This window comes from Takifugu flavidus, chromosome 10, assembly GCF_003711565.1.
Source record: "Takifugu flavidus isolate HTHZ2018 chromosome 10, ASM371156v2, whole genome shotgun sequence".
In the NCBI taxonomy this organism is placed as follows: Eukaryota; Metazoa; Chordata; class Actinopteri; order Tetraodontiformes; family Tetraodontidae; genus Takifugu; species Takifugu flavidus.
Window position 1 is genome coordinate 13057656 of NC_079529.1, and position 26640 is coordinate 13084295.

Sequence of the window (26640 nt, forward strand, 5' to 3'; positions counted from 1 at the left end):
ATCTGTTCCATCCATCTTCTGTTAACGGTCACTTGTTCCTAATTACACTCGCTGGGGGTGCTGGAGCCTTTCCCAGCAGCCACTGGGTGAGAGGCAGGAATACACCCTGGACAGACTGCCAGGCCATCACACACACACACACACACACACACCAAGGTGCATTTTAGCTTCACCAGTCAAAGCAGGTTTCATGTTTTTGGTTTTGAAGAGGGAACCTGGAGAAAACTCCCCTCTGCCTCCTGTTGTTCCTTTGAACTAGCCCTGAATGATTTATGCTGACCAGGCAGAGATAGAAACACACTTAGCCCCTTTCTGATGTGTAAACAGGCCGTATTAAACGCCACCTTGTTCCAACCAAACCAAACACATTTGCTGCAGGTGGGAACAGCTCGGTGTCATCTCACTCGTCAAACAACTGCCTGGTCACGGCCAATCAGAGGAGCCCCTCGGCCAACACGGACCGTTTACCTTCAGCAAACACGGCGTGTCGCAAAGTCCAGGGGTGACTTAGGTGCCTGAGCAAATACTCCCATCATCCACTGGGCGCAAAGCAAGTGAGCCAGACCGAGGTCAAGTCACTCTGAATACGAGCAGCGATGACTTCAGATCCAGCAGCCATCTGTCGTTCACAGTGGGGGGGTTCACAGCTCGGATGCATACATGCATGCATAGAATATGGGTGCGGCAGAGGAGGGCGCCGTCAGGCCGGCGCAACATATGTCTGTAAACGGTGGATATACCGAGAGGTGAGGCCCTCGACCGAGGCCAGGAAATGGGATTTGCATGCTGAGTTTCAGCTTGACTTCTATTCATCTCCAATTCATCTTTGTAGATTTGAGCATCTGTTCCAGTGGAGATTGTTCCTCCACTGGAGGGGAAACCCAGCGCCTGACCCCTGAACAAGCAGGAGCAGCGAGGAGGAACCGTAGCGGGACCAAACCTTGAGCAGGGGCGGCGCGGCGGCGCTCAGCTGACACCAAGCTGACATTTACACCTCTTCTTCTGTAGTTTCTCTCTTCTCTGCTTTCATACATAGAGAAACAAGGACAAGGTCAACAGAGTTGGTCCAAGAACAGAACCTTGTGGAACTCCCTGACATATGAAGATGAAGAAACTGGAATCTGTCTGAGGAATCGGTTGTGATCCGGTCAAGTTCTGTCCCTGTAATCCCAGTGACCTGCTCCAGGGTCAAGAACAAGAGGCTATGATCAGCTGGTTCACAGGCAGCACCGCGGTCCAGAAGAACCAGTCTAGAAACCAGTCCACTATATGAAGCCCTGCGAAGATCACTAGTAGTCGTGCCCAGTGCTGCTGATGTGAGGAACCTGACTGAAACATCTCAGACTGGAGCTCTGCAGGTGGTCCATCAGCGCCACCTTCTCAAAGTCAAAGCCGACAGGTGGAAAAAGTTTGATTTTCACCCGTCTGTGACTTGTGGCTGGCATTTAACTCACCGCATATTTAAAGTTCTGAAGGATTTGCATGAGATTTCAATGAGGTGACTTTGAATAAACCACAGATTCTCCATGAACTCGATCCGAACAGCAAAGTCCCGACCATGAGCTCATCCTGCCCCCTTCCCAGCCTTCTTGATTTTACATTTTAAAGAAACCTCGGAGTAAAATAAATCTAAATGTTTAATTAATGACCCTCCTTTGGGCGGCGGCGATGCAGCGTTTGAGTTTCTGCTGTAGAACATTATAAAACACATAATATTTAGTGATAAACCTTCTATAAAAGGGTGAAATGAATCCTTTTGTGCTAATTCCCCTGGATCCTATTGTACCGTCACGTTGCTCAAACCAAATTCTAAACTTATTGTAAATTTAATGTAAACAGATTTAGTGTCCGCCTGTTGTTTTTGTTTATTTATGGATCTGCTGCACGTTTCAATCAAAACCTTCAGAGAGAAAATGACAGCTTTCACCAAGAATAATGACGCAGTAATAAACAACGGTCATTTTTAGGGTCATTTAAACGTGTGCAGTGTTGAAGTCATTCATCTGTAAATGTCGGCTGTAAATCTGTTTGATTCAAACCTGAGAAGTGTAAAAAAATATAATAAAACTGAAATCAGAGTTTTACTTGATCTGTGAGGACGTTTGTGCGTCAGCGGTGACACAGAAACGACAGAGAAAGGCAGGTTGTTGTCAGGTTGCACCCGTCGTATTAAAGGATCTGCTTTCGTTTCACATCCTCGGGGAATCAGCGGGATATTTATAGTTCAGAGCAGAAGCTCCAGTTCAGACAATCAATGCAAGAAAATCAAGCTCTCGTAAGCAGCTCTGACAAATTAAAGCCACTTCTTTTTGTATTAGTTTCATATCCGTTTTCATTTTTTCCTCTATGGGTGAAATCAATTAAACAATGCTTCCTAAATTAGTCATTGATTTTTAGCAGTAATGACACTTCACAAAAGGAAATGATATCTTTAGACGAGCTGCTGTTTTTTCCATTACTGCCAGCCTTGTTAAGGACAGAAGCAATTCACTTCCAGGGAAAAGTCCTGTCCTAAATTAGCCATTGATTTTTCCCTTCAGGTTTGTGCTTTTAGTTTGGAGTTGTTGGAAATTGACTCCATCATCTATTAGTTTTCAGACAAAGGCAAACATTTTCCTCCAGGTCTTCATTCTGTCGTGTTTCTAATCTCTGATTCGAGAACCAAAAATTCATTTTCAACGCCACAATTAATTTGCCGAATCATGATTCTGATTTTCAGTGTTTTATTCTTGCTGGCGCCAGTTCCATGTCACGAATGCGAACCCAAACAGACAAAATTCACCACGTTTTATGATTCTTAAATGCTCAAATTGAAAAACACAAAGAAACAAAACAGAAAAACGAGAAAATGGACGTCAAAACAGGAAAACAGGCAGCAAAAAAACAGACTTGACTTCCTTGGGACTAGAATTCCGACAATGTGAAGTAGAGAAAGTGCATTTTCTTCCTGATTATGGAAACACGTTTTTGACGTAACATATTTTCATCACACAATTTAAATAGTTTTATAGCAAAAAAAAAAAAAATCCTGTTGAGGCTAAGGAATAAAATACACTAAAATAAATACATTGTGGTAAAATGGGAAACAAACTAGGCAAATATTTGCATTCATGTATTTTTTAAATGCATTTATGAATAGATTAGGCCGATAAAATCACCTCTTTTTGGATTTGGGGAACATAAATAAATCCTAAATATGAAGACTGACTGATTAAAGGTAGCGGAAGCTTCTTCTGCTCCTCGATTAAAAAGTGAACACCTGAAAAACAAAAGTTTTAGTGTCGCTCTCGTACAGGAAGGACGGACGGAGGGACGCTTGTACAGTGAGGAGTCATTTTATAGCATCACTCGTTATTCTGAGGTGAGTCCAGAGGTTTTCCAGGAGATGATCCGGATTAACTGATGATCACTGATGCAGAAAAGTCTTGAAATCAGATTTTTGTCAAGTCCACAGTCGCTCCTACATGAATGCCTCTGCAAGTGTGTGTGGGTGAGGTTACAGGGTGGCTGCTTGAAATAAAAGACAACACGGAATCCACCGTGTTCCTGCCCCGATGCAGGCCAGAACCTTCACCTAAACCAGAACTCCTAGATTCAGTTTGTGATGACGCGAGTCACCGTCTGACTTCTGTCTCTGCAGCTCCCACATTCATGAGGGGGACGAGGGGGGAACCCAAAACTGGACATTTTCTGCATGAATATAGAAACATAAATGGCTGGAAAACGCCAACCACGTCGCGACCGCCAGGCAGGTTCCTGTCCATAAAGTGCACACTCCATTCTGCTGTGGCCCCTGAACGTCACAGGGATGAGAGCAACAAAAAGGAGGATGTGTTCATAAGAAAAGAGTGAGAGGGGAAGGAAGAACGTCTGTGTGTGCGTGTGTGTGTGTGTGTGTGTGTGTGTGTGTGGGAATGCGGGCCTGATGTTAGTAGACGTAACCCTCGCTGTACGGGTGTGGCTGACAGTAGGGTCCCTCCTGAACGTAGGTGATGTTCTCGTCGAAGTGCGACAGCGGCACCGTGTCCTCCTCATTGACGTGCCGCTCCATGTCCGTCTTCAGAACGGGCCGCTGATTGTCCGGGAACGCCATGGAGAACAGGGCCTCGGGGTCACACACGAACTTGTAGACGTACCTCTCTCCTGCCACCTGAAGGGACAGGAGCGGAGTTGAGGGGAGGAGTTTGAAATAAACATCTGGCAGGTTTGGGGGTCACGTTTGGTGACCTTCAAAACCTGGACGTGGCGGCACTTTTTGACCCAACATGGAAACACCTGTCAGAGCATCAAAGCTGCGAAGATGCAGGGAAAGATCTGTGAAGAGGCCAAAGCCAGCGACCCAACATACGACTGGAGAATGTAGCCCAGAAACAGCAGGAGGCGTTAGGAAGACCCAAACGTTAGCGATATCTGTCAAACACTACGTAAGAATGGCTCCATTTTTATGGAAACGTTCAAAAAAACAGCCCACTGGGATCTGAGCTGGGACTGCTGGGACCAGTGGGGAGGGTAGAACTGGTTCAGCCACAAACGCCAAATTAGCATTGATGAACTAATGAACATTTACATCTTAATCACCACAAAAGGTCATTAAAAGCCAAACATGTGTGGCCATAATAGCTCCAAACGATGTCACCATGGTTATTACAGACATTATTATAGTTATTCCAACAGGATGCGTTCCATTGATTTCTTTCAGAGGCGTTTCCTCTTTACCTTCTGCATGATCCCCTTCTCGTAGTAGTAGCGCAGCGACCGGCTCAGCTTGTCGTAGTTCATGGCCGGTCGGTTCTTCTGGATCCCCCACCGACGGGCCACCTTTAAACAGGAGCGGCGTGTTTAGGAGATCATAAAGGAGAAGCGATTACACCTTCGCCATGCAGGCCCGTCCAGACCCGAGCAGAGACGCGTTCATTCAGATGAGGAGACAGCAGATGTTACTGCACCTGTCCACCGGACCCCCCACCACCACCTCCCCCAGACCAGTCTAACCTTCTCCTGCCTGGTTCAACCATTTCTGAAATTGTGTCACCAAAGGTATCAAAAGGCTGGATTTTTGATTTTCTTTTTAAGCCGTGACAGCAGGAAGAGGCCAGCTGCTCCCAGCAGCTCCTCCAGCTGCAGCTCCCTGCCCACCAGCCAGTTACCCCCCCCCCCTCCCTGTTCAGCCTCTGTTCCACTTTGAGGAGGCACAACCCTGGACGTGGCTCCAGTTTTAGGCTGAGGTCTGATGAAATATTCAGCCGGGGAAGAACAAAGGAGCTGACCTTGAGCACGTCTGCAGGAGGACACATTATTTATTCCACTTCAGATTATGGACTCTGACACTTTTGCTGCCCCGAGTCAACACGTCCCCTTTTGTCACATCGAAAGAGGATTAAAAGTAGAAGAAAGGAAAAAAAAATCCCCAATCTTCTTAGAAATGGGCGCTGGGTTCAGATTAGATTTTAGGAAACTAAAACTAATATCTAGGACCTCCAATGAATACACTGATATGGGTTTTGCACTTTTACTAATTGAATAATGAATTAAAGAGTAAGAATTTAAGGAATTTAAAGTTCCTCCGACTGGAACATTCCCTGAAATGGCCCAAATCCTCATCTGTGTAAATACAAATTGAAGCCTATCAATGAGGAAAAAACAATCAGTGTGTGTTTTCCTCACTTCTTCCGGCTCGATGAGCTTGAACTCCATCCCTCGGCCCGTCCACGCGATGAAGTGGGAGTTGGAGGGGTCGTCCAGCAGAGCCACCAGGAACTGCCAGAGCTGCAGCGAGCCCCGGCGCTGGTACGACGGGCCCTCGCGGTACAGGCCCGACTCGTGCTTTATGTCGCCTGCAGCAGACAGAACCAGTACGGCCAGTTAAACCACCGTGAGCTCATTCGCCTGGCTGGGAATTCTGGGAAAACTGACCTTCACCTTTTTCAGGCACCACGCAGGTGTCGTCGTAGAAGTGTCTCACCACTTTGTCAAACATGCAACCTGTGAAAGAGGAGCAGCAAGCTAACATTCAACAGCCATTCAGGGCGAGCAGCAGTGGGTCGCGCGGGCCCTCGGTACCTTCAGTCCTGTTAGCGTGAGCCAGATATCCGTCCTGGCGCAGGTAGACGGAGTGGCAGCTCGGGACTTCTGCTGAGGGACAGACAGGAAAAAAGGCCTCAGATGGGTTCTGAGGGCAGCGAGAGCCTGTTTGCTCGACGGCCTGCTGTTTTGGTGGAGGAGGAAGCCCTCCAGTGTCGCCATGGAGACCATCCTGGGGCAGGCCGACTGTGCTGCTGCTGCCCAACTGTGCATCTACCACCGAACAACAGGCCGCACCTGGGAAACAGGCTCCAAACAAACCTTCAGTTGGCGGTTTTAGCCCCGAGCTCAAACCCTGGAATGCAGGTCTAGCAGCAGTACCTGCCCTCTAAAAGAGAGGAACCATCAGGGGGAATTTCTGGGAAAACTGAAAGAAACTGATTCCTCAGCCACTAAAGCAGCGACAGACTTTAACATTTAGGGCTGGAAGCTGCTGTTCATCACAGAGAAAAGTAAAAGATCCCAAATATAAGGGGATGATATGGAGATTTAAACATTCTGTGTTTAGCCGATGATTCCGTTGACTGTGTTTAGAGCCTCTCCTACAGCCCAGTGAGATTGAAATACGCTGTAAAAGATTGTAAAGTGAATGTTCAATCAGGGCCCCTTAATTTAGCCTCACAAACATTCTCTGAACTTCATCTGAGTGATGAGCTGGAAGATCAGATTGCTGCTAATGACATTAGCCTCTCCCCACCCATCATTTCCAGTATGGTTCTGTGGGGCTGCTAATACGTTCTCCATCACAGGAGGACGCAGCCGTGGACAGTGGACACGGGGGGACGGGGCAGGATTCTTTTTTCTCAAGCAGAAACTCAGAATTGTCTTGATGGATCCATCATTTTCTAGCAGACACGTTTTCGTGACTTTTAAAAACCTGAACTCGAGAACCAAATTACCAAAACAATTTGGTGCTAGTTTGGCTTTTTAAATGGCAGCTGAACAGGCAGCAGGCTGGTAATTGGCTTTAATTGTGAGCGGACGATCTTCAAAAGCTCTCTGGCATTTGCATCCTGATGACGACGTGTATTTATGATGTCAATAAAGCAAAATCGCTGCTGCTCAAATGACATTTACAATTGGGCCAAAGTCTTAGCAGCCTTATAGGTGAGAAGAGTCATTATGTTTCCTTCTGGTCTCCTAAATTCGAGGCCACTCCTGACCCCAACCCGGCACCATGCTGGTTCCATAGGATCAAAGAGGAATTCTGTACGTTAGAGGTCAGTTAGCAGTCAGCACGTATGCTAACACCCTCCATCACCGATTTGACGGAAAGCTGCTCCTTCCTGCATCAAACGCCACAGGTTGATGTCTTTGGATCATATTTATTCATAAATCCAGCACACAAACATGGGAGGACATTTTTTTTTAACAACGCTACTGGAAACGGTGACCTGCTGAACCAGATCCTCTCCACTATTAGCAGCAAACTCAATCAACACCCCCCCTTCCACTTCCTCCCATGTCTGTGTGCCCAATAGTTATTTAATCATCAAGACAGTTCTCCTCCCTCACCCGGGTCATACGTGAAGTCTCTGGGCTCCTGCTTAATCATGATGGAGGCTGGGTAGCTGCTGGACACCGGCGTCCCCATCATGGCCGGGTGCTCGAACAGCGGGTCGGGATACTCCTGCTTGAAGCCCTGAGGAGGGAACGGGATGTTGGGCTCTGACAGCTGCCGGTGGTAGACGGGCCGTCCGTCTCTGGCGATCATGGATGGGGAGGGGAAGGAGTTGCAGGGTTCAGACAGCTGACGTCGAAATCTGAGGAAACCGAGGCAGAAGGGTCAACACACACACACACACACCACACACACACACACACACACACACACACACACACAACAGACCATTTAAAATATTGCACTTACTTCCTGGATCATTAAATGACACCACAACCATATAAAAACAGTCTCCACTGATGATCAAACAACGTGATCTTAATGTGTCACAAGGTTCTTTTTGTCTTCCCGTTCCGACAGAGCGCGACTACCTGTGGTCCATGTCGTAAGCATTGTCGGGGAGCGGGAGTGAGGACGGGATCTGGGCGTACGTCCTGTCTGGTTTTGGCGTCGGGGCTGCTGTGGGCGAGGGATGGTGGAGGGGGGAGACGGGGGTGCTGCAGGGGGGCGTCACTGGGCTGGAGACCTTCATTACTGCAGGCGGCTTCTGCTCATACACACTGAGGAGCACAAAGCAGCACATGTAACAACAAACCCAACGAGGGAGGTCTCGGCTGGTGCTGCTGCCCACCTGAAACTGTACGGACACTTTCCTCCATACTGGAGCTTAAACTGTTGTTCCTGGAAACAGTTGGAGCTCAGCTCCGAACACGGGCTGTGCAGCTCTCTCTTGATCTTCAGCTGCAGTCCATGGAAAGCCACTAGAACCCAGGAAACAAAAGAAGAGGTCAGACTCAGGCAAAGGAGCGGCGCCGACACTCAGGAGTCCAGATGCATTCGTCGCCCTGCTGTAATTACCACTGTAATAGCGAAGCAGGCTCATCTAATGATGGCAAATCACATTTTAAGGACTACAAAAATTCCTCTCAAGCTCCTTTTTGCCTGACAGGTGACAGAAGCGCAACAATACCGGCTGAATGAAGGCAGCCTGCGCTTTCAGCTGGCTGTGAATATGTTCCAGATGAGAAGAGCTCATTGATCTGAAGGAGGGATCCTCTCTCCACGGCCCCCCGAGTGAGCCTGGATCATCAGAGGTTGTTAAGTGGCAGATCAGTCCTGATTAACGTCTCATCAGCTCAAGTCATGATCAACACTAATCCAATTGGCTGTGCCACTGAATAAATACAGTCGAACTCGGGTTTGCTGTCTCTCAACAGCTGCACTCGGAGTCCCAGTCAAGGACGTCCGGTTCTGAATCACGTCCTGGGAGCACAAATCCCTCCTCCCTCCTCCATCTGGGACTGTTTTCTCTTGGGCTTGTGTCAGGACGCTGGGATGTGAGGACGTTTTGGGGAGTCTCGGGGCCGACAGAGAGGCAGATCGGCAGACACCTCATCTGATGCACGGCAGAGCTCCTTGGGGGGACGGGTCACGTGATCCCAGCAGGAGAACACTCAGAGGTTGATGGCGGCCCTCGCTGAGTCCTGACCTTTCCAGGTCATCGATCGAAGGTCAAAGAGACACTTCCTGAGGGGAGACCTTTGATGACACTGGCAGAGGTGTGCTAATGAGCCAAATAATCCAGATTTTCACCGCTGAGATTAGCCTCACGTGGATATTATATAGAATAACATAGAATAAACCAGCCTTTCCAATGGATCCAACAAGTCCACAACTCTCTGTCCTCCACTACCTGCAACAGCCGGTGTTCCAAATTTCTCCCTCCTTCACGCGCCCTGTGCTGCGACTACCTGTTGACGTGTCGTTTAGCGAGACGCGGACGCTCTTGGTGAGGCTGTGCGGCGTAAACGCACCTCAGCACGGCTCTCTCTGCAGGGGCTCTGCCACTGTTGTCTGCAGGCAGGTGTAAATGGTGGATGCAAACTGCTAGTTTACGGGGTTCCTTCAGCACTTCAGGTGACTTGTTGTTACACAACTACAGTCAAATTAGCGACACGGCGCGTCACCTTCATTCCCTTTAACTACACGGAACCGTCAGTAATCACCATAAGCGAGCTATCAAGAGTAGCATGGCATGTGATGCAGCGGAGGGTCCACAATTAGAAATGGAAAGGTCACAATAGATTAGTCAGCGGGGCGCCGTGGTACACTAATCAATATCCAGGTTATTGGCTCCGACTACAATAGAGACTTATTCTAGTCCAGAATGCCACGGCCATCACTGCCGGACGGTTATTATCTCCACACTGATTAATCAATAGGGGATCAATTCACCGGTCCAGTGGCATCGAGCCTGCTCTGGTGTTTGGGTTACACCTTCACAACAAGTCTTTTCTTGTCGTTTGTCTGTTTTGCTGCTAACTAGCGACGCCTCTGCTTTCTTGCTAAGGTGTGGTTATTTTACACATTCTCGGCTCCGTTCTCTGCTAAGTTATGCTAATGCTAATCATCTGTGTTGGAGAAGACAAAGAAAATCCTCCGTCTCCTCCAGCGGCCCGAGGACACTCGGCGACTGGAGCTCAGCAACTGCTCAGGCGGCGCCCGCGTGCAGCCCGGCTGGAGCGTGTGAAGCTGACGTTAAGGCACAATGCTACAGGAGGTGATACATCTCAAATTAGACATGGAAAGCAACACATTTAGAACATATCACGCTAAAAAGACTTTACAATTATTTTACTCCATGCAGGTTTTATATTAGCACATCTGATTTGCATCGCCTTGATCCAGCTAATGCTAACAACGCTATTGTAATGGAGATCAATCATGGATCGGGTCACATTTAATCAGCTTTATGTTCAGTCCATACGGATGATGTGCAGACAAAAAAATTAAATCTTAATGTTGCCATGTAATAAAGTAAATTACATTTAATATTTTGGACTGGAAAAAAATAATCAATGACATATTAAATATAAAAATGAATAAAATATAGCAGGATGAGTATCTGCTTTTATTTTTATTGTGAAAACCTACAGAAATATTCCAATACATGTGTGTTGGTCAATGTCTTATTAAACGTGTCATTAAATCTACGAAGACTAAAGGCTGAAGGCGATGCTCAAACAGTCGGCTGTGTAATAAACTCCAAGGAAGGAAGGAATATGACGCTGTTGTTGTTTATTTGGTGATAATACGCAGGAAATGCTACGCTGAGGACATCACCTATCCCAGCGCATCCTTTAACGTTTATCTGTATCTATTTCCATTTGTCCCTCTCGTCCATCCCCCATCATGAGTTCCTGAAACCCATATGGGAGCGCTGCCGCCTGGGAAGCCTGTTTGAGTGCCCATCCACAGTGTCCTCACCCTCCCACCATCTGTTAATAGCTCCCCAGTCTGCTGCAGCTTTGCCAACAGGACAATTCAGATGGTCAGCAGTCTCCTTTCACCGCGGCCACCCACCCTCGCTCCCTCTGAAGGACGAGGGGACAGTCTCTCTGACCTCTGTCCCTCCCAAACACTCTTCACATCTATAGGCCTTGTAGTTTAATTCAGTGGGACGATCTGTGGACGCGTCCAATCAGAGGTGTTTGCGTTCACATTCAGGATTCTGGAACCAGATTTACCCGGTGAGGTTTTCGGTTTCAAGGCATCGGGGAGGACCGGTATGGGTCTTTCTGCCTCTTCCAGGCCTGCATTCATTCACTCATGGTGACGGAGACAAGGGACACCAGTTCAAGCCACAAATGCCAATAAACTGGGGCGCACACAGACCCGGACTGCCCACGGTGGGGTTCCCCCAGAGCCGCGACGCCGGCTGCACCAAGACGCCCGGGAAAGCACACGGAAGCGTGTAAAAGGCGCCAGGCAGCCACGCGCTCACCACCACACGCACACACGCACAGGGAAAAGAGGCAATGAGGAGTCTCTTACTCACAGTTTTCAGTCTGGAAGTCTGGAACAAACTGCTCATCATTGTCGGGAACTTGAGCTGAACGACAAGCAAAGAAGAAAAAGGTGGAACGTGAGCGATTTCTGATCGGATCTGGATCTGGGGTGGGACGCAGCGGGCTAGAAGGGCGCTACTGTAAAATAAAAAAAGGAAATCAGGAGCATATTTATTCATAAAAAAAAGGGAATGAGGATTTTGTGGAAAAAAAGTCTTCAGATTTGCTTATTTTCATCTTCTAAAGGTGCACTTGTGCTGGATTTTGCTGTAGAACTTTCATTTTTTAAATGGTCTTACCTAAAATCCTGCCCTGTAATTTAGCCTTCCCACGTGAACGCCAACGTACACGCGCGCGCGACAACAAGCGAAATGACAACCAATCATGCGCCGTTTCATCCGCTTCACCAACTGACGGCCGCCGTCAACATTTTCCACGTTAATTACAGACTAACTTGAGCTGTAATAACAACAAACTCCGGCTGCAGGAGCGGAGAATCAATAGTGACTTCCTGAGCGAGGCGAGCGCTCCGCAGCCGCTCCGCGGACGCCCTGCAGCCGCTCCGCTCCCTCCTCAGCAGCACCACATGCCCAGTGTTCCCAGTATCTAATTGACTGCCTCCATTAAGTCCGTCCACATCTACCTGCTGAGTTTGAAGCTTCCGCCTCAGCTGCATTTTCAATCATCCGGGCTAAAATAAGGACTCCTTCCCTCCGCTCAACCTTGTGGTCCTGCACAGATTAACACCTGCGCAGGTTTTGGGCTTTTCCTTTTTTTTTGTCCCTCAAATTTGACTCCTAAAACCTGGAGATGTGTTATTAACACGTCTATTTCTTCACACAATGGGTGGATCTTCATTATCACGGGGTGTGTTATATGTCTTGACAAGTCTTAAAGCTGTTTTAAACATCACAACTTTTCCATTTCTGTCCTTCTGGGTGATCGGGGATCCTTTTTTTCAGAGGTGTGAATTGAAAAGTGTAAATAAAGAACACATTTTCTAATGATGTCAAGAGAAGTGAAGAGCAAACAAAGACATGGAACACGCGCAGCAGCAACCCGGCTGCCATCATAATAATGGTTATTACTGCTGTTATTACTGTTTTATATATACGTTTAGTAGTAATTTACTCCTGTTTCTTTCTGCTTGGGGTTTTTTGCATCTTTACATTGAAACAAGTAAGAGGAAGGCGCTCGCTGATCTGCAGCTTTTAGGGATTAGTGAAACACAAGCGCCTCGTCTCCTGGATGGGTGGGCCGCCGCCCGCCCGCTCGGCGCTCTCAAACCAGCTGATCTGTGCAGCAAATTCCCAGCAGTTGGAAAAGTGCCACCATTCCAGAACTGGGAAAGGCCGCCTGAACGTGCCGGCGCGGAAACACACATTTTGAATGTGGCACAATTGCAGTGTGAGGCGCCCGTCAGCTCAGCTGTTGGAAACTCACTTTTAATTCTTTCATCTCCTTTCGGTAAACGTGGGGAACGAGCAGGTTTTCCTTCTAGTCCCGACCGACAGGAAGTCGTTGATTTCAGGACCGAGGTCATCGCGGGTACAACACCTTTAAGACTAAAACCCGCCGTCGCTTCCTGACACCTCGGATCCTTCAAATATTAAAATAGTTTCTTATTTCCACCGACGCCTCTGAAACGAAGCAGCTGCGAACATTTGCAGCGTCGGCTCAGCGAAGGCGACACTTTTAATTGGACGTGATTCTTTATTGTCACTCGGCGACGTTTTCACATATAAAAGAGAGACAGTCGGACCTCTCACACCAGCCAGAGCAGCAAAACGCCTTCATAAACTGACGGAAACAGTTTGTACTAAATGTAGAACTTTGATTTTTACACTCCGAGCACAGCTGGGATCGATTCTTTTTTTTTTGGTTAATTTGGGAATGTTAAATATTTTCATACACATGACAGAAAATAAGGTCAAATTTATCCAACAGTAACTTTTAAAAATTAGGTTTCATTAACATTCATACTTGAGATGAGTGGTTCTATAAAAAGGTTTTTTTTCCTTTAAATATGAATTTGAATAAATTCACCCTGTAAGTATATATACAGCGTTTACATATTTTTCTTGGTCGATGCTAAAAACAAACCCAAATAATATAAAATATAAAAATAATAAATTTCCTTTATCTTTACTAAAACCATAAACTATTTTCTGAACTCAACGGGCGTAAATATTTCTTCTCGAGGCCTTTTAGACATGTATTTTTATCTGATAATTTAATAATAGCAATACATTTGTGTGGATTTAAAGATGATTTCTTTTTTTTAATTCTTGATTTTTCAGTTAAATCCACTTTCAGCAATTTTCAAACTAACACTTTAAGAGTGTAAAGTTGTTGTTATAAAGGAAATAAGAAAGAGGAGCATGCATTGGTGGAGAGAGGAAATGAAGAGATTTACCACTAACCAAAACTTCTGTGCTGCAGACACGGTGGAAAGAGGACACTGGCGCTTAACTCCTGAAGCATCACGTCTCAGTTAGACCACAAACAGCATCTCTTGCCATTACAGGAAAAAACTGATTTAAAAAAACAGTAATATAGGCTACAGAAAAAGGTTTTTGCTTGGAGAAATTCTTAAATACAGAATTTTCCCAATTAAAAAGCTGCTAGATCCATTATTTCTTTTTGTTGTCTCCAAGAAGTGAGGCTGAAGCAGACGATGGTGGTGTAGCTGGAGAGGAGAAGTGTGCCGAGAGGAGGCAAAGAAAGAGAGAGAGCAGAGCTCTGGTTGCACTTGGCATGCAGCCTGTTAGCTGCTGCCAAAAGCAGAAGAGACAGTGAGCGTCACCGAGGTTCCTCCTGGTAATTTGTGATGACACTCTTTGTGGAGCCTCCTTGGTCTCCTTCGAGCCCCCTCGCTCACTCACAACCTCTAATGTATGCATGACACACAAGGTGTCTCTTAACAGAGGCTTTTAATTGGACTGCAACGCCAGGCAAGTAACTCCAGGCAGCGCTGCCACCTAACCTCGCACACACACGCACACACGCACACACCTTCACTTCTAAACAGTCTTCCTTTTAACACTCACCTGCTGCCAGCCAAGTTTCCTGAAGTTGTCTCAGGTCCTGGAAGAGATCTGGAGTCAGGAGAGAACAACACACACACACACAGAATCAGCTAGAGTCAGGGTTAGTGGTTAGAGTTAGTGGTTAGGGTTAGTGGTTAGTGTTAGTAGTTAGGGTGAGGGGTTAAGGTGAGGGGGGGTGGCTATCAGGAGAGGGCTGCAGAATTAGTCAGTTTCAATGTCAATGTTCGGGATGTGTGAAATAAAAGTGTTTGGAAACTACCTTCAGTGTCCAGAGCCAGTCCTGACTTGGTTAATTTTCTTTTGCTCTCATCTGCTGGCCTCCTGCAGCTTATCTGTAGGTTCTAAAACACAAAAGAAGAGAAACACTGATGAAATGATTCTGCTGTTGGCTGTTATTTTGTTGTTGTTGTTGTTGTTTTGTTTTTGTTCTCAGAATTAAAATCAACTGACATAAGGTTTGAGGCTTAAATGGTGTGAATGGTCAGTGGGTCGTGGTCATCAGCAGAAGCAACATGACAACTAGAAGTGAATGAATCTGCTCTGTGAACCGGACGGACGGTGGTTTACAGCGCTTTGCTAACGTTGTTCACTCACTCTGGAGTTACACAGAGGGACTTGCTGGTCCTGAAATCCACCCATTTGCAAAGTTTCCAGTCCGGTAAACCTTCAGCAGAAGAAAAGAGGTCACGCTTTATCGTCTCAGCGAGCTGGCAATCGCGCCGCTGAAAAGTTGTTCGTTCAGCGCGCAAAGCGCAGCGTTTTTACGCAGAGAGCAGTGATGAAGCGGCGTTACGCGCATCCTTACCGGGCGTTCTGGCTCTGTAGTCCGCAGCAGGCTGCCACAGGGTGGCCACAGGAGCTCCACGGCGCGGCTGCTGCCTGCCTGTCGGCGCTCTTCCCCGGCTCAGGGAGTTTTCTCAGGGTTTGGCATCGCCTTTAGGGGCCTCCCCTGGAAACACTCCGCTTCCTATTGGTTGACGACCTCTTTCACTAGATCCGATTGATGCAAAGCAAGTCAGTCACGGCTGCCTGCTCACCAAATAACCAGCGTGCCCGCGTCGTGCCGGAGGAACCTCTTTTCTCTTTCTCTCCGTCCAAACCACCGATACCTTTATTCTACTTGGTAGTTAAACGTGGGTAAACGCGTGAAAAGCAACACCTGCTAATCAGGTCTCACGCACGCACTTCGCCCTGATTTCCCGACGGTTTCAACGCACCATCACGCAGCCTCTTCAAAGTCCCGCTCAGTTCTGCGTCTGTGTCTCTCGGAAGGGAAGAGGTTGGAAAAGTCGTGCTTTTTCTCCAAGAATCCGTGTTCCCGCGCTCCTCCCGACGGCTGCCGCCGTTCATCTGGCGATAGATGCAAAGATAATCGTGATGATCTTGTCTTGACGGTTTTTTCCCCCTCGTGAGACATTCAAGGACACAACTTGTCCAGGAAGACAAAGCTCATATTGTCCACAGAAGTTCTATTTGATGAGGGATCCATGTGAACTTACAACAGTAGCAAAAACCATAGGCCGCACTAAATAGTGACATTTACTCAAAATGTACTATTTAGGAATCTTTTAAAGGTATATAATTGTAAATTTACATAAAGAGAACCTCCATGATTGAATGCATTGGTTGTTTTCTTCCCCAGCTGGTGAAATTTATCCTTTTACTTGTGGGTAGTTTAATGCCCGGTAGGCCTGGGTGGCAATCAGGGATCAGAACTACTTTTTCTTAAAAACATATTATATAATCAAAAATATAAGAAATATAAAACGGGGGTTCTTGGATCAAACTTATTTTTTTTTACATGAAAAGAAACTGTGAACAGGTAAAGTTTTGCCCTGAAGCGGGGCAGATCAGGCAACTTTACCTCTGCGTTACACTTGACTGGAAGATGGACGTATTAGGAGGCAGCAGTGGTCATCCTGATGCCACGTTAGATCTCTGCACGATTCCAGGAGCCGGCAGGTGAAGTCGATGTGAAGTGAAGCGCCATGTCGCCTCTGCTGAAACCCCCAAGGATAAAGAAATGCAGTTCAAGTGCTCGTGTTCCCCTTGGTGACGCACAAGAAACCAGGCAGGGCTCCAGAAGTAAACAGGCAGAAATTCATGAAAGTTGCCCCTGACAAGTCCCTGCGGATTCTTGGAATTGGATTTAGAAAAGACCATTAGTGTAATCAAATTTAATTAGAAAAGTTTGTTTCATTTTCAGTTCTGAAGTAGTCCTGATCTGATACGTAAAGTTCTTGAAAGGAACAATGGAGAACAAAGAGCGGAGCTAAAATAAAAACAGATTTATGATCTTTACTCATTGACAATCAAATAGATGGAATTCAACAGTTCTGCCGCTGCGGGACGCGGAACATTTCTTCAGAACAGGCCCCAAATGTCGCTGTGGTGTCACTTTAAAGGTCACGTGGGCTTAAATTCTGAATAGATTCACCATGTGATCAAAACATGGTGAAATAGACCCGGCGTGTGCGACACCCTGCCCCCGATGATATGCATCGCTGGTGGCTCTGGGAGACGGGAAATCCTGCACCAGGACTGAAGGACCAGTGAATAAATTCAGTTACCTCTGGACTGCTCAGATCTGGAGGAGAAAGTGGATCCCAGATCTCAGCAAGAGACCTTTTAAAGCGATGATGTGAACGCGGAGGTCGAGCACCGCTCTGACGCTTCAAAATCTGCAGCTGCTGGCGGAAGATCTGAGCCAAAGGGAAAAGTTCATCAGTGGGATGGCTTTGATTTGGATTTATGGATCTTAGGGAAGGAAGAAAGAAGGAGAACTCTTTAAACACACACACACACACACACCAGTCACTGATGGGGAATCTGACCTGTGTGTTTAATCCAGCTATGGCAGCAGCCCATGACCCATCCTGGGATTTGAACCGGCAACCCTGGTGAGAATCAGCCTCAAATTGACTTAAATATAGCTGGAGCTTCATCTGACAGACATGTGCTGTAATAAAGGATTCACTGCGTGCTGAATAATCCATAATAATCCATTATTCCAGAAGGGTCTGACAGGAGCAGCTCATCTACTGTAGATGTGTCTGATTCAAGGCGGCTCCGCTTCATTGACACAACATCTGCTACACTCCTGTCTCCAGGTGCTCTCAGGGTTTTTTTTAGGTTTTATTTTTATGTCCTTCAAGAGATGAATGTGTTGAAGCTATAAAGATAAAAGTAAATGTAGCCTAGCATCACAGCGGCGCAGTTTAACGCTGTCATCTCACATCTAGAGGGATTCAAGTCCCCCTGGGGGCCCGGGGCCTTTCAGACTTCTGCCCGCCTTCTCTCCTGAAGCTCCCACTTCCTCCCACAGTCCAAAGACTTGAGTTTGGGGGATAAACAGGTGACTGTAAACCGGCCTATACACACATTTTTTATATTTTTCTACAAAATGTCTTTAACGCCTTCAGGACTTTAAAGTCCTTTTTAGACGGATCAATAATCAGTCGAGGGTGGACTTCAGGAGCCATTATCAGACAGCAAAGTTCCTCAAATCTCTGCTCCTTTTAAATGCAAATTTTTAGCATTTTTAAATGCAAATTTCCCCATTGTGGGACGACTAAAAGATGATCTTCAGTGAAGCACCAAAGAAGAGCTGAAGAAAGAAACCTCTCTTCTCCCTAAACACTTGGGCAAAGATCAGCTACAAATAGTCACTTTAGCAGCAGATATTTCATCCATCACACGTCAGAAGCAGAGAGGATTCAAGATTTTTAAAAAGCATAAATAGCCACAATATTTGAAAATTATACTTTCATAAAAAAGGCATTTTTTTCCACATGGGCACCAAAAATAATTTCTGGCTTTTGGTAAAATTAGACTTCCTGAAATAGCTTCAGTACTTTTGGAGCAGCAGCAGAATCAATACCCACTTCCAATTAGTTCCAGAACCATTTAGTCCAGCTGTGGCTCATTAGGGCCCAAGTCGCTGTTTGTGTTCATGCTGCATTCAAGCTTTATGTAAAGACCCGAAGGTCTCGAGCCGTGAGTGCATGAAAGATCATTTATCCACTCATCCATTGAGGGGGAGCGTTGGAACCGTGTGGCGTTTCTGGGCTTGTGACGCCAGAGCAGCACCACTGAAATCTACTAAAGGATGAAAGTCCAAGGAGAAGAATTTGGCTGGTTCTGATCAATTTAAACAGAATGTGAGTGAAAAGTGGGTCGTTGTAAAGGAATCCATGATGCTCCTGCATCCAGGGAAGGAGACCTTGGATCCAGGTGGAAGCAAAAGGTCATAAAGGAGGAGGGCAGGGTCAAGTACACAGGATCAACTACACAGGATCAGGGAGTCAGGATCAGGCAGGAAGCAGGTAAATATCAGAGTAAAAAGGTTCCTCAATGCAGTGTAGACGCCAAAGGGGCGTGGCTTAAATAGGCTCAAGCACGGGATGGTAAAGAGACACACACACACAGGAAACTCAACTATCAAAATAAAACAGGAAACACACAAAAAAAACAACAAACTACAGAAGGGTTTGAACAAAATTAGAAATAGGAGATTAGCGGCTCCTCCCCCTCCGGTGCCGGTGGATTACCGTTGTACCCTGGAGACCCCTGTGGGCTTAAATCATCTTCAGATTCATAGAGAAATCTTTAAATACTGTTTTGTTTTTCTCCTCTGAAGATGCTCCTGTGTCTGCGATTTAGAGCCACGGGTGCTCTCTTCACCTCCTCCAGGGGGACAGAAGAGGATGTGAACCTGCTCATTTGAGCTTTCTGAGGGGAATGTTTCCGTTTGCTTTCCCTTTGTCCTAGCTACATATGTAATAACCCTGTAATAACCATGTCGGTCATTAATTGGCTGGTGTTTGGGTTTGTCACGTTGCGGTAGGCAGAGTTGTGCGGTGATCCTGAATCCTTCAGGCGCAACAGATCACACGTATGACAGCACAACCTGGAGGATGGGTGTCGGCGGAGGTGCTACAGATAGAGAAGCCTCTCCAGCCTGGTGAAAGGAAGAAAGAAGATGTGTCATTTTCCTTTGGCGGTTAAACCAGCTGTCTGCTTGGTTATGGGGACATCTTCGGCTCCTTCCAGGCTTTTCCTGGTTGGGGGTGTTGCCGAGTCGACAACTACGAGATGATTGAATCCTGTCGTCTCCTGAGTAATCACCTTGAACCAAGCGGCGACCACAGTTTTAGACAAGACAAATTTAAATGATATTCTACCCATTCAAAATGATGCGGCCGTCAGAAAGCAGCTGTTTCTGACTCTCCCGCTTCATCCAGGCACAGCTGAGCAAAAACGCACACCTGAAAGGCAACAAGGCCAACACGCTGGTGAAAGAGATGCTTATCATTTCTTTTCACCTTTTGCTATTGTGTAATTATTAAGTTCTTTTCTGTCTAGCAATTAGGAACATTGATTTCTGCCCCCGCTGGAAGCTGAGCGTCAAGCAGAGCCAATCTGTTGCAGCACCCGTTTCACCTCTGCTCACCCACCGGCACAAATGAAGACCTCGCTGCCGTCCGTGCACGCACAAGCGCCCCTTTTTGTTTCGTTTGAGCTAACTTACATGTTAGCGTGTTAGCGTGTTAACCTGCGGCCGCTGCAGCTGCTCCATCCACCTTGATTCAAGTTGTGTTGGTTTCCTGACGGAGTGTCAGGGGTGTCGCGCTAATGTTGTCGGTATCACGAGGTGTCGTTGCCACTGCCGAGCTGGGGTGTTCGGCTGTCACCATGGTGATGGACACGCGTCTCCCCTGATCTCAGTGCTGGGCTGTGAGTGCAGAGCTTTCCAGGGTCACAGCAGAAGACTGTGTGTGGAGACTCAGCATGTTGACCTGCTGATCCTGGCCTTTAGAGTTGCTCTCCCCTTCACGGCTCCTCGTGTTCACACAAAAAGCTCTCACAAGCCCACGCTGACACTCCTGATACGCGTCACCATTGTGGAGGGATTGTGTGTTGGAAGCGTCAGAAAGCAACGAAACAAAAGCCTGTCTGGTCTCGGTTAGATACACGTTGGGTCACATATACAACATATATGAAGCTAAGTCTTTACGCTACCATCTCCTTTTAATCCAAGACAAATATAGCAATATTAATAATAATAATAATTTTAAAAAATCACCCCAAATGATCTTTACTGAGACAACGCTATAGGTGGTAATAAGAATTGCTAATAATAATATTTGTTACTATTATTATTAATAATATTTGTTCCTCCAGATGTGACGTCTGAACTACAAAAAAATACCTGTTTGTAAACATCATTTAAAAAGAAAACGGGGGGAAAATGCATCATCAACTGTTATTTGAGGTTTGAAAATGAATTACCTGGAAGTGGAATCAAAATTGAACTTTACCGATGTAGAACGGCCATCGTGATGACTTCCTAAAGATACACTGGGAGGAAAACAGAGCTGCATGTTTACATAAGGTGGCTGACTTATTAGTTGTCCTGATAAGCAATCTGCAGCTGAATATAACCAGACTCTCCCCTAAACCAACCTGTAATCAGCATTAAGTGCCTCCGTCTGTGGAAAATAGGAGTTGACTGTGACACACAGAGCTGACAGACACTGCTGAAACACAGCCAGACGGCATCCCCCAGGACAGAAATGGCTCCAATTAATCAAACAATCAATTACAACAAGGCCAAATGAAACGGTGACGATGTTCCAGATCAAAGCTGAGTTTAGGGGAATTTTTGAAACGAGCTTCTTGATTGTTGGCGGAGATCATTTCTAAATGAAACGCGTTGTTTTTGTTTTTTGTTTTTTACGTGATTGTAGCTGGGCTCCATTTTCTGCCTCCGTCTGCTGGTGGAACCTGTGGAAAAGGGACGAAGACCAAAAGACGTAAAGTTTGTCCTTACGGACGGTTGTTGAGTTGATGCGCCTGTGTTTAACTCACCTGGTGCCAGAGAGTAAAGCTGAAATATTGAAGAGGCTGATCCTCCAATGAAAGCTTCATGGGGCTTGTCACAGAGCATCAGTCCCAGTCTGACCCCTCCACCCACACAGTGAACCCACCTTTTGCAAAATATTCTGTCCCACTCTAAATAATTCAGCATGCAGCCATTAGCTTCCACCTGAGGGGCTTGTCTCCTGGCGTCACCAGTGGGACAATTTAACAGCTTCCGAAAGGTCAATCCCCCACCCCCCTCCCACCATCACTACACACACAGGAGGAGCTACCTTTGCGGTGCTCTTGCAGCCATAATTATTTGTACACACTATTAGAAACGCTAAAAATGCTAATGCTAACCTGATATCTACAAGGATAGTTTTAAACTCTGCACAGGAGGTGAATCCCTGCGCTGGGGCTCTCGAAAACACTCAACCTGATTTCCCACGTTTCACTGCAGCTGTTCCATGCCCCCCCCCACACACACACAATCATTTTTGCAGCTGTTTGCTCCATCCCAGCTAGGCTGCTCTCCTTGAATGCACCTTCCAGAAGGACGGCCACAAACACTGTCAACAAAGACACACGCAGCCTAAGTGCTCCAGGGTTCAGCCACAAACACCAGTGATTGATTTTCATAAAGGAATTAATGGAGTGTTCACCTCGCTCGGCTCTGGAGTCAGTTGATCACGGCTGTCTGTTGTCGCTCTGAAAGTCACGTCCCAACGCTGGCAGAGGCCAAGACCTCAAATCTCTGCTCCCAGGATCCAAATCTTTATTTAGGTTCGTTAATTCTTCCGTGTAAATATGGATCAGAACAGTACCACTAATTTTGGAGAGTATAGAAAATCATAGAGGGGAAAGACACCGACGTTAAAAAGTGTCATTGGGAAACACATGAAATTACCAGCATTGAAACAAGCACTGAGGCATAAAAAAAGCACAAAAAAGACTGCGAAAAGCGATTTATCCCATCTTATTTTGGTAATTCTGCCTTCTGACGTGTGTTGCTTGTGATGGTTCATTGATGGTTTCTTCACATGGCTGCTGTTTCTCAGTCATTAAACCTGAAAAATGCAGGTATGTAAACAGAGAAAAACAACAACTTCAAAAGTCATAAATAAATTCTGCCTGCTCCAGAAGTCACTGAATTAATGGAATAGCAGTGTGTGTGTGTGTGTATGTGTGTGTGTGTGTGTGTGTGTGTGTGTGTGGGGGGGGGGGGGGTGTTCTAATGGACACCAGTGATTCCATAAACACGCTGTATGAGATCCCGCTCATAATCAGGAGATGACATTAATTAGGGGACGTACAACAACGGTGCTGGTTCATTTGATGTTGGATTACAAAGACCTGGTGATTGTTTCATCACTCAGCGGCGCCGAGGTTTTCTGGGTCTGCGGCTGATGTTTAAAACATGTGAGAGGCGTCGATAAATAATCCCGCTGCACCTCTTCACATAAACATCAGAACATCAGCGGTGTGGTTGTTTAAATCTCCACCCTTGTGAGGACATTCGGCAAACCACAGGTTGACAAGTGAATGTAAACTGAAGCATACGGTAGATGGGAGATATGTCCTTATATTTATGAAGGTTGCTCCTGCTGACGTTTGGAATCCACGAGTGAAAGCTTCACCGCCTCAAAGAGGGCTCAGTGGACTGGGAGGGACTCTTACTGGGACACGTGGTCTCCCAAGCAGAGTGTATGTAAAATACATGTAAATACATGTTTATCAGCTGCGCCTCAGCAAGAGCGTGCACGTGATCCTTACAGCCTGTGCATTTGAGTATCAGTGTGCATGAGCTTCCGGCACAAGTGGGTCAGTCATCTGGTCTGCCTGGTGGCTTTTACCGTGAGCTGGTCCGTAATCCTGGACTCTGGAACACAGGAGATGATGTCAGGACATCAGGCAGGAGCTCGGTGAGGAACCCCAGAGTTCTGCTGACCGGATGGAAACTGCCATCTGAAACTGCCAGACATGAAATCGTCTCCCACATCCTCCCGATTCTGGAGTGAGATGAAGAGTGTTTGGTTGATTCAGTGCTCGTCTTCACGGTCAGTGACAGGAGATGAACCACCTCATTCCTCTGTGATCCTCCCATTTTAAACCATCCTTGGACATTAACTTGCCCCTCTTCCTGGAGATACATCATGTCAGTTCTAATTGGTTCTTGAATTTTATCCGCCTTTGATAAGATTTCCTCCCAACGAAATTGCGTAATCAAATATTGAATTGAATAGAACTCAACCTTAGATCTTTAATATGAAAGTCATCTCAGTGGTCAACAATAACAAACAATTGTGAATTACTTAAGAAAATATTAGTATTTATATATAAAATACTAATTAGATCGATTATTGTACTAGTTTTAATAATGAGAACAATGATCTCTTTTCCCAGAAATTACATCTGTCATCATCCATCAGGCGTCTTCAAGCATTGATGCAGGGCGGCTCTGCGGTGAAGTTGTTCTGGCCCTTGACCCTCTAAAGAGATTATTGTCTCTTATTGTATTTTCCAGCCAAGAGCTTTCTCGGTCCAGGTCCCTTGAGTCACCCTGTGGCCAGTGGATCCTGAGAGCTGTGCTCTTTTCTCCACTGTCCCCCTGAGTTCCCGCTCAGTTCCCACACAGTTCCTCCTCAGTTCCTGCTCAGTTCCTCCTCAGTTCCTGCTCAGTTCCCACTCAGTTCCTCCTCATTTCCTGCTCAGTTCCTCCTCAGTTCTGCTCAGTTCCTCCTCAGTTCTCCCTCCACCCTCACCAAGACTTCCATGAATCCTGTAAAACTGCTGATTTGACATCAGTCCCAGGAACTCACTGAGAACTTTACACAAGCAGCAGCTCACCAACAAACAATTGATCAAAAAGCTTCAAGGGCAGAAAAACGATGCTGACAGGCAGAAATGAATCATGTAGAAAATCACCGAATCAGATTTCTGTAAGCGGACTGTGTTTATATAAGTTAGTTATTGATTTCCTCATTAGGACCTTTGTCAGGGGGTCTGAACGGGGCCAACCCAGTTGATTTATAATGGTCAAAATGGTCAATACTAGAAGGATGAGCTCGTAATGGGAATCATCACCATCATTACCACCACCAGCAAACTGTTGAGCACAAATAAAACAAACCCAAAAAATGGAGCGTCTGTGGCAGAATATTCAAAACTCTGGCCTGGTGCTTGTTTTTTATCCTTTAAGCCACTTCTGTTTAATGATTTGAGCAAATATCTGGAGCTCCAAACAGTGAAATCAGCTCTTTATTCCCTCATTTCCTCCTGCCAGCAGGTTATTTCGGTCCTCTATATTTTATTCCACTGCGCAGTTTTCCTACTTTTGCTGCAGACCTTCCTGGTTTGGGAACGGTGGTACCTGTAGTGATCCGACCACACTGCCCAGCTGTCTTCATTTGGCTTTGCTTTCATATAAATATGATTTCCGCCGGAGCCGCGTGGTTCCAACTTTGAAGGGTTCCATCCTAGGTAATGACTCAGAAATTGTTGTGATCAACTATAATAAACTGCACTTGACTAAACTGCTGCTGATGTCGAAGTGAACCTCCAAAGAAAGTGAACAACAGGTTCCTGCTCAGAGGTTTCTGCCATTTAAGAGTCAGAGATGATAGATTGCAGTAGCCAGGAGCCTTCTGGACCAGGAGCCTGGTCCTCTTCTCCCCAGGATGAAGCTAAGAGCCGCTGCTATCGATTGTTTCTCCCTGCCAGCTAATGAGCTAATGTAACCCACAGTGATGCACGATCTGATTCCACTCTAATGTCGTCCAGAGGTGAGGAGCATCAGCCTGACATGAATAACTGTGCATTTCTTCAACGCATGGTTTGTTTTTATTCACCGCGGCAAGGAAGGCCCCACTCTGGCTCACAGAAATGAAATAAAAGGATTATACAGTTCAAATATTCAAATATTATAATATAATGTAGGTAAATCTGACAAAACCTGGTAAAGCGTGAATCCCTTTAATGAGGGAATAATTGTGACGTTATTATAATATAACAATTTTAAATCCCTCTAGGTCACTTTACAAGGGTAAAAATAGAATAAATAAAATAGAGCTGACAATAATATGCAATAATACAGTAATATAAATGTAGACAGTGTAAAATCAGAACAGAATCAGAACATCCGATCAACCATAATCGTAACCATAAATGCAGAAGACAGGTGGCGATGGTGGCGATGGTGGCGATGGTGGACGGGCACCCAGAGGAGCTTCTGAAGGTGATTCTGACTGCAGCCTTCTGGACTGGCTGGAGAGATTTGAGGGGGGCGACCAGAGAACAGGGAGCTGTAATTGTCGAGGAGTGATCTGAGCATAGAGCGAATTAGGACGGCTCTGGTGTTGGGTGCGAGGGGGGTGCAGACGGGTGATGTGTGGAAGGTGGAAGGAAGTGGGGGGCGGAGTCAAGGACAACATGTCCTTGACCTGGGGGGGTGGGAGAAACTGAGGAGACCAGATAGTTGTTTAGGACGGTCAGAGAGAGGGTTGGGTTTAGGAGGGAAGGAGGCCCCAGGACAGAGCCCTGGGGGACACCGGTAGTGAGTGGGAAGGGTTGGGAACTGTGGGAGTTAAGTGTGATGAACAGAGTGCAACCAGAACTGATGAGGAGGGGTGTGTCATGGTACCGATGTCAGAAAGTCTGATGATATTTTGGGTCAAAGGTCACCCTCAGGGCCAGGATGAGGATTAAAAGACAACCAGAACCTTCTGTAAAAAGAGTTCTGTGATAAAATGTAAAAACTGTGAATTTGTTTCAACCTTTGTAAAAGTGTTTCAGGACTGTTTTATTGTGTTGCACTCCTCAGCCACCATAGAAACCAGAACTGCATCAGTAATGTTGGACGTGACGCTTCAGAAACGCAAAAAAAAAAAAAAAACGGTCTTTGTTTCTTGTCATTTGAGGGAGGCCACCTGGATAAATGTGCTCAAACAGAGTTAAAAACTCCAGAGATGCTGAGATGATTGACTTAAACCTTGTGTGGTCGTCTCCAAACACTGACTCCCAACACAGCGTTCCGTCCCTGCTCACAGCACCATGCTGTGGAGAACCTTCTGGAGGGTTCTCCTGGACGTAATCCTGGAATTAGAAGGGAGAAGGAAAGATAATGGTCCTAAATACAGGAGAAACCTGGAAGAAAGCCAGGAGCTGCAACAGACAGACA

At 46.3% G+C, this 26640-nt stretch overlaps 1 protein-coding gene across 9 annotated transcripts; it reads right to left on the reverse strand.

The window, feature by feature from the left end:
* Positions 1-2706: 2706 nt before the first annotated feature.
* On the reverse strand, positions 2707-15868 carry etv1 (ETS variant transcription factor 1). 9 transcript variants are annotated; one of them, XM_057045636.1, is made up of 13 exons: positions 15406-15866; positions 15195-15264; positions 14860-14941; positions 14601-14648; positions 11541-11594; positions 8334-8463; positions 8074-8262; positions 7597-7844; positions 6061-6129; positions 5914-5982; positions 5665-5834; positions 4717-4818; positions 2707-4150 (listed from the first exon to the last, which is right to left on the reverse strand). In XM_057045636.1, exons 2-13 carry the CDS (start codon positions 15237-15239, stop codon positions 3929-3931), a joined length of 1428 nt encoding a protein of 475 aa, XP_056901616.1. In that variant the 5' UTR covers positions 15240-15264; positions 15406-15866; the 3' UTR covers positions 2707-3928. The 9 variants fall into 9 exon arrangements, with proteins under 9 accessions (XP_056901616.1, XP_056901615.1, XP_056901617.1 ...); XM_057045635.1 differs by having other exon boundaries at positions 6061-6132; positions 15406-15859; XM_057045637.1 differs by having other exon boundaries at positions 5920-5982; positions 6061-6132; positions 15406-15858.
* Positions 15869-26640: the final 10772 nt, after the last annotated feature.